The sequence below is a fragment of the Berghia stephanieae genome, chromosome 5, assembly GCF_034508935.2.
Source record: "Berghia stephanieae isolate SIO BIC M18660-M18661 chromosome 5, UCSD_Bste_1.3, whole genome shotgun sequence".
In the NCBI taxonomy this organism is placed as follows: domain Eukaryota; kingdom Metazoa; phylum Mollusca; class Gastropoda; order Nudibranchia; family Aeolidiidae; genus Berghia; species Berghia stephanieae.
In genome coordinates this window covers 48,764,427-48,773,116 of record NC_088364.1, presented here as the reverse complement: position 1 = coordinate 48,773,116, position 8,690 = coordinate 48,764,427, and the positions used below count along the sequence as shown (strand labels likewise).

The window sequence follows — 8,690 nt, the reverse complement described above, 5'->3', positions numbered from 1 at the left end:
TGAGACATTAGAGAGAGAGAGAGAGAGCAGGCGCCGGTGTAAGATAAAAATTGGAACAAGTGTTTATGAAACAGTGCCAGACATTGTAAGAAAGAAAAATACAAGAAAAAAAAAGCCATCTCAAAAAATCCTGTCGAGGAAGACTGATGTTTTGGGATGGATTTTGTTTCCTTTCTTGTTTTGTCTATTTCATACTCATGTATTCAGAATTTTATAAATTGGAAGTACAGTATATTGATTGCAACTTACCAACTGTCGAGTTTGGTCATCTAGGTCACTACATAATCCTGCAATAGTGTCCAGTTTGGCTGCCTGTAAATGAGATTGAATAATATGGAAACTCTCTTTAACATAATATTCAGTTAGAATTGAAATGTGAACTTGCTGTGTGCTAATACGAAATAGATCAACAATTCTGATATATTTATTCCTTCAACCTTCCAAGTCCCTCATAATGATTTTTTGACTGGAATTGACTTCGTCGGAGTAGAAAGTGGAAATATGCACAAAGTAAATAGTCCTTCAGAGGCATTAGGCTAATAAGGCCGGAATTTATCCCGGTTTCTATTGCCTGAAACGAACAATAGCAACTGCTTGCTACCCTATGGATTAGACGAGTGTCAATCACAAAGCATTTTCCACGAGTTCTAACAGATCCAGGACATGGAGTCTGAAAGAAAACTTGACTTCGCCAGGGATCGATCTCGGACCCTTTGAGTGTGAAGTGAGTGTTCTACAAACTGAACTTTCGAAGGGACTCAGAGAGCGTTAACAAAAATACTGAATTATTATGTGACATAATGACTCAAAATTGTATTAAGACAGGGTGATTTAGATGCTGAAAGTTGAAATTATAATTTTTAAAATATTAGACTTTGATAAAGGTGAACATTTATAGAGAAAAATAAACATAATTTCTTGAAGAACAAAAGACTTAAATTCCTTTTCTTGCCCCCCTGAAAATTTTGATCATATTAACAAGTTAACTGTCGTATTCTGGGAAAAACATGTATCTAAAAATTTGGCCAGAAAACTTGTCCTTCAAATATCGATCGATTAAAATGACCCTCATCTTGTCAAAAACTCTAAAACCTGGGACTCCCGTAAAGTCCCAGGTTTGAGACTTTTTGATAAGATGAGGGTCATTTAAATCGATCGTTATTTGAAGGACGAGTTTTCTGGCCAAATATTTAATAATTTTCCAGAGTACGGCAGTTAACTGGATAACGTGAATTTTTCTTTTCGGCATCTGGTTGCTCCTGACTTGATAACGGTTTGAAGCGTTGTGTAGCATGTCTGAAATATTATTGTTTCATGTCAGCCATCTGATCACTGGTCTTGCCTCGAAATTTCTTTGGATTTTAAAATATTGCCGTGGTTTTAATTGTTCATGTCATTAGCTGAAGAATGGTTTTGAACCCGAAACGTTAGTATTCACTTTTTTCTTTTCTTTCATAACTATTATATTATTTCTCTTTTGTACAAGTACAATACTTACATTATTATACAGGTGCATTGTCTTGAGCTGTGCTTTCTTGACGAAGTAACCCCCACCGTGGCAAGAGGTAATCTGAAAATGAAAAAATTTTATAAACGATTTTGAAGTGATATGGATAAGAATACTTATCTTTAGCGGATAAATGAAGAGAATAAACTGTCGTACTCTGATAAAAACACATTAAATAAAATGTTGGCCAAAAATTATTTTTTTTTAAATTCAAATATCGATAGATTAAAACGACCTAGGTACATCTTGACAAAAACTTTCAAACATGGGAGATCAATGAAAGGCTTCAAGAAAGTCACGGGTTTAAGAGTTTTTAACAAGATGAGAGTCATTTTAATTGATCGATATTTGAAGTAAGAGTTTTCTGGCCAAAATTTTAAAAGTAGGTTGGGTTATTTTTACTTTTTGAAATTTAATTATTTATTTATTTATTTATTTATTTATTTATTTATTTATTTATTTATTTATTTATTTTTTGGTTTGCTCTGCTTTGAAGATGATCTGGTTTAATTCACGTTCCTTTCATCTGATCTATTGCCTTGCTACCATTAATGATAATGCTTGCTACCCATTCATTGTTGTTCATTGCTGAGAGACCCTGGGAAAAAAATTCGGACATTCCAATGAGGGAGCTTTTCTCTAACCGGTGTGCCAGTCCGACGCCATGCCAGGTAAGCTAATATGAACCGTGGGCTTTTATATAGAGCAATCGCCACTAGATGTGCTCAATGACCTTTAAAGGGGATCCCTGACTGACAGCAAGACTTAAGATACTTTAAGATATATGATGAGACATGAAGCCTTCTTAGAGAGTCACCGCTGTTAACAGAGTGGCTATGTGGTCTTGTGGTATGACACTCGCTCTCTGGGTTCGGTCCTGGGTTCGAGCCTCGCACGGCGCATAGTTGAGTCCTTGGAAAAGGATCTTTACTCACATTCGCTCACCGTACTCAGGTGTGAAATGAGTACCTGGCCGTCAACAGCGTTGTCTCTGTCGGAAAAATTGTAATATCGCCTCACAGGCGTCGTGTCTTTCTACATGTTACGTGTTGCTATTGGTCAGGGACCCTTTGTAAATCGCTCTGAGCACATTTAGTGGATATTGCGCTATATATTGCGCTATATATATATTTTAAAATCTCTAGAATGGTACTCATTTTACACTTAGGTATGTTAAGTAAAGAGCCTTTTTTCAAAAGAGAACGTTGCGCCGCCCACAGCGGGACTAGAACCTTGGACTACAGATCAGAAACCGAGTGTCATATCACAAGACGGCTAAGCTGCTATTGTATACTCCATCTCTTGTGACGTACAGTTTTAGCAGTGTTAGGCTATGAGTTAAGGCAGGATACCCACCGACGTGTACATATTTGCAAGTCTGATATTCGAAAATGTTATGGTCTCATTGTTGTAATCGAAATAATCTCAAACCAACGCAAAATAATCTCCATTACCATAATCTTAAAACAGGCCCATAATTGAACTGGTTCTCAGGCCTGTAAATATGTCCCTTTTGCTGCGCACCCATTCAAAACTGCCTTACATTTTGTTCTTTTGTAGAGAATTATCCTATAATTCTTTAAAAGCTCAAAATTCCCTTCATTCATCCCAAATCGGAAATTAAAATCGGTCTTTATGGTCTATTTCAGCGTAAGACAAAATAATGGTATTTACATTTGATCTGATGTTTTTGTTTATTTTTAAGGGATTTACGGCGCTTGTAACACATTTAGGTCATATCAACGCCAGTAAAAATGGAGAATATGGGATAGTCAAAAGTTATAGAATTACAATTAAACCACCCAATAAAAGACAAAGGGGAATGATACAAATAGGGAATTGGTGTTGATTCCAAGAGCATATCATCGATGTACCTACTTAGTTTGAGATCACCTAAAAGTCTCATCCAGACACGAGCACAGATCCCAACTAAGAGGAATACTCTCAAATGCTTACACTATAAATTCAAAACAACAAATATAATAATACATAACAGAGAGATGATTTACAAGGAAAAAATAGCATCTCCCAAAATAATAACTATACATTTGACGGTTCCCCTCTCAGCCAGGGTATCCGACTTGGGCCAGGACAAAACCAAATAATCTCATTCCACGGCAAAGACAGAAAGCAAGTTGGAAAACAGATATAGGAGGATAGAAGACACAGTAAGTACCTCCCTGTCCATTATGGGAGGTCAGGAATCACACCCAGCACATTTGATCTGAATAAATAACAATCAAATCGAATTTACCTTGGGTTTCTGGCCGTTCCATACTGCCGTTTGACAATATTTGAAGACGCCGCATCTTTTAGCTGTCAAAACGCTTTGGCACCAAGTTTCCTCATTTCCTTTGCAATTTTGGAGTGCTTCTGTTTGTATGATGAAAATGTTAATAGTTTTATAATGACATTATGCGATTTTTGCAGGTCGTTTAACATTTTTTTAAATATTTGAGGTGAACTTAGACGAGCAATTTGTTAGATAATGGGGAAGGAGGCGGAAGAGAATGAGGATGATGATAATGATAATGATGATGGTGATGGTGATGATGATGATGATGATGATGATGATGATGAGGAGGAGGAGGAGGAGGAGGAGGTGAAGGATAAGAAAGTGGAGGAAGGGGGGGGGGGAGGGAGAATGACGTCGTGTTTGTGGTGCAAGTGAAAGTGAGATCTCAATTCATTTTCAGTATCTTATTTGTCGATTATTTTGGTGACCAAGGGAAAACCCAAAACGTTCACATTACTTGTTTTTGTGAATTAAATTGCAGCCTCTATCATCCATCTGTTATTATTAATTGCTTGTTAGTTTTAACCATGTCGAAATGGTTAAAGACGCTTTACACAATTCCAAATCGTATAAGGTATGAAAAAGGTACGTCTTATACCAACATGTGACCAACAATCGTCTCAAAACGATATCATATCGGAAAGGGGGGGGGGGGGGGGGGGGGGGGGGGGGGGGGGAGGGGGAGGGGGGAGGGCATAGTGCTTAACATTGATTTTGAAGCTCAACTTATAAAATTTGAGTCGGTAATAAAAAAATTATTTCTTTATTTCGTTCTCCTTGATAATACCAGAATGACGCTGTGGGTGACATAATGTTGTAAACTTGAGTTAAAACTTAAGTTCGTTGGTATAACCTGAGTGACTAACCCTGAGACCATCCGATACACGAGAAACGACACATATTCAAGACAACTAAGCATTCTGTAATAACTGTTCTTCAGTAACTCTGAAACAACAAACACATACACACACACACACCCACACACACACACACACACACACACACACACACACAAAAACCGAGCGAATACGTATTTAAAATTTTGGTCATAATCCTCGTCCTTTAAATATCGATCGATTAAATGACGCTTATCTTGTCAATAACTCTCAAACCTTGGGTTTCAAGGAAGACTTCAAGGAAGTCCCGGGTTTAAGAGTTTTTTTTGTGAGAAGAGGGTTAGAATCTCGCTAGGCGCATAGTTGAGTCCTTAGAAAAGGCTCTTTACTCATATCCTCTCATCGTAGTTTGGTGTAAAATGAGTACCTGGCCGTTAACAGCGTTGTTTCTGTCCGAAAAAAATTGTAACATCGCCTAACAGGCGCCAAGTCTCGTCCGACATGTTACGTGTTGCTGTTGGCCAGGGACCTATTGTAAAGCGCTTTGAGCTTGTGTAGTAGATATTGCGCTATATAAAAGCTCATTTATTATAATTATGACTTGTACTGGAGTATATTTTGCGTTGGTTTGAGAGTATTTCCATTTCAACAATGAGCCCATAACAATTTGGGTTATAAAACTTGCCGAGTGCCAGATATATACTCATTTTCAGATTTTTTTTTTTTATCCTGCTCCAATCCATACCTACTCCAAAAATGTTCACTGACCCATAGGCATGACATTGTTCATGATTTAGTCAAAACGATTTGATTTAGTTTCTAGTCAAATGGTTTTAAAAAGCACTTCAGTTTTTTTAAGGAATTTAAGGAAATTTGTAATGATGTTGATTTTAAAGATTTTAAGCTTTTTTCAAACTAAAATATTTAATTTTAAATTGATGTTGAAGACAGATCATATTGCCTTTTTTCTCTATACAAATCAGAGTGAAAGTAAAAACAACATAAGTTGTTGAAGACATAAACGAAACTTTTATAGTAACGACATCCTGATTACTTGCGGTCGTGTCTGAAAATTTTTTTTTACTGATTTTAGTTATCTGGTATAATGGCCATTTTTACTTAAAAATCCCTTTTTGACTTCAGGTGAATCCCGACATAATACCGTTTTGACATAGTACGTCAATGAAACTGAAAAAAAAAAAGTATAGAGACACTTGTTTGTTTTTGTTTTTAAAAGTTTTAGGGCGCTTGCGACACATAATTTAAGGTCATTTCAGCGCCAGTATAGAGCCACTTCAAGATACTCAGAAAACTGTAATGACATTGCCATTTTAATTGAATATGATCTTTGCTTGAAATAAATCACGGATTTTTAGTTACCCGTTGTTGATTTGAAAATCCAACAAATAATAAGCTCTAGGATAAGAATTATCAAAATATCTTATGTCAGTCAAAGAAGCCCCCTCCCTCCCCTCCCCAGCAATTTTCAGTCCAAAGAATCAGATCATTAAAATTTGTAATTGTTGAGAATATTATACTGCCGGATTCTCCAAACAGGAACTTTTTTTTCAAAATGAATATCGAACGATTAGAATGATTCTCAACTTGTTAAAAATACTGAAACCTAGAAGAAGAAGAAGAAGAAGAAGAAGAAGAAGAAGAAGAAGAAGAAGAAGAAGAAGAAGAAGAAGAAGAAGAAGAAGAAGAAGACTCGGGTTTGAGACTTTTAAAATACCAAACAAATTGAGGGTCATTTTAATCGATCAATGTTTTTATTTTAAGTTGTCTAACCAAGAAAATTGTTTTGGTCAAGGTGAGTAAAACCAACTATCTACCTGAATACACAGAGACAGCTAAACACACAAAGACAGCGAAAATTTGGATAGATTTCCCCATGATGTACACATCCAAACAGCCGAGCGAGAAAATGAAGACTATTAGAAATGACCATTAGACAACATCAACACACAGTAAGAATAATATGATAATTAACCTACCCTTTCTCTCTCTCTCTCTCTCTCTCTCTCTCTCCTCCTCTCGTCTCTCTCTCTCTCTCTCTCTCTCTCTCTCTCTCTCTCTCTCTCTCTCGTCCCCTAATTAGGGATGAGCGATTGGGGGTGGGTGAAATCTGAAATAGGCCCGGGGTTCCCACTAATATACAGCCTAATGTGTCAATCTGAAGGGTTATAGACTTAAAGTCCATCACAGTGAACCTTCAACGTCAGTCAACGTCAGCGTCCGCCGGGGGGGGTGTCTTTCTATCCTGCACACTACCTTCAACGTCAGTCAACCGGGGGGGGGGGGGTGTCTTTATCATGGCTAGTGCAGATATTATATTTTGGACGATTATCAACTTAAAATGGTACATAATTATACATACCCCCCCCCCCCCCCCCAAAAAAAAAAAAAAAAAAAACAAAAAAAAAACATATACATTCAAATAGAAATTTACAACAGTGTCGCCCCCCCCCCCCAAAATAAAATAAATAAAACAGAAAAAAAGTGTCTAATCTTTAATCGCATTGTATTAACAAATTTACTGGACATGTCTAGAAAACAAAATTACACCCCCTCCTCCGCCTCTTCCCCATTTCTACAGCTGTATATGGAATATCGAAGAACAGAAGAAATTAGAGGATTTTCTGATTATTTAAGAATTCATCTATACCAACAAGTATTCATCGAAAGTGGATTGAGTGATAAAAATGAACATCAATTTGATGTATACTTCAATAGGTTTCCCAAGTCGTGACGTCACTTCCCTCGTAATGACGCATAGTAACTTAGTAACTGGTTCTAAACTATCGGAACAATGGTGGACGCCCTTATGAAATACTTCTCCGACGAGCATAAAAGTGTATCCAGAGAAGAAAAACATTATAAATCTGAACATGTTTTGACTTTTATACTTTCTGATTACATGACATGTGAAAAAGTTCTAGCCAGCATGAAGAATAAAAAGTACCGATTTGCTTTGATTAGAACCAAGCTGTTCGATGCTAGGCGGACATGACATCAGACTATTGAAACTTATTACTGGTTTTATAACAATAGGATAGTTAATAGGCAAAACCGGAGTCCAGATAGTTTAGTTGTAAGGCACTCACTTCACACGCAAAGGGACCGATGTCGACCCCGGGTGAGGTCCAGTTTTTATTCTTTCTCCTAACTCCCCCCCCCCATCCCACGCTGTCCACCCAGTAGTGATTGGACAATTGGATCTATTAGAGCTGGCGGAGAGTAATTTGTGATAGACTAGCGCCCTATCCAAAGGATGGCAATCAATCACACTATAGAAACATGGATAAACTCGGGCTCCCTGCATCTCATGGCTCAAAAGAACTGCTATACAGGCAAAACAATTAAAATTGTTTTCTACACTATCATTTAATAATACTTTGTGTGTGTGTGTGTGTGTATGTGTGTATGTGTGTGTATACAATTCATCATTAGTATGTTTATTTACCCTGAGATAGTGGACTCGTGTTGTTATCAATCAGTCATTGATCAGGGCAATGAATCAAGTAGCAAACGCATTCACTCAATAGCAAGACCCCCCCCCAAAAAAAAAAAAAAAAAAAGAAAAAAAAGAAAAAAAAAATAAAGAAAGAAGAATGATATAGATTGGCTGGTTTGGACGCACCTTGAATGAAACACGTCCTAATTTTAGAGTGATGTACCTACGTTCCATTGTCCATCAAAAAAAATCTTGTGCATACCTCGAGGGGAAACATCAACGATGGTAACAACTGATCGTTGCGTCAATTAACAATAAAAGGATTAGGGAGTGATCATGATTTGGACGAAATGGTATAAAGACACTGGCTGTCTATTACATTCGCCCACGAACGAGTCACCAGTAATGAATGTCCTGTGAAGAAGTATATTATTAATCTAAATAATAAATGTTATGACTCCTACATCCTACACCACCAGTCATCTCTTGAATGAAAATAAGTGCGGCTATGTGGTCTAGTGGTATGACACTCGCTTTCGGACCGGAATGTCCTGGGTTCGAGCCTTGCTCGGCGCATAGTTGAGTCCTTGGAAA

The 8,690-nt window shown here is 37.2% G+C and overlaps 1 protein-coding gene across 2 annotated transcripts in view; it reads right to left on the bottom strand.

The window, feature by feature from the left end:
• The window catches only part of LOC144973087 (prosaposin-like), a 29,806-nt gene extending 23,205 nt beyond the window's left edge, over window positions 1–6,601 (bottom strand). Inside the window, exons 1-4 of one of the 2 annotated variants that reach the window (XR_013645477.1) lie at window positions 6,475–6,587; window positions 3,762–3,880; window positions 1,499–1,570; window positions 250–312 (exon numbers count right to left, since the gene is read on the bottom strand). Coding sequence is in view for 1 of the 2 variants with exons in the window: in XM_078915112.1 (XP_078771238.1) it covers window positions 250–312; window positions 1,499–1,570; window positions 3,762–3,880; window positions 6,475–6,535 (315 nt within the window). In the remaining variant the exon portion in view is untranslated. Of the gene's footprint in view, window positions 1–249; window positions 313–1,498; window positions 1,571–3,761; window positions 3,881–6,474 lie in introns of both variants that reach the window. The other variant, XM_078915112.1, reaches the window with a different exon arrangement.
• Between the last annotated feature and the right edge of the window lie 2,089 nt (window positions 6,602–8,690).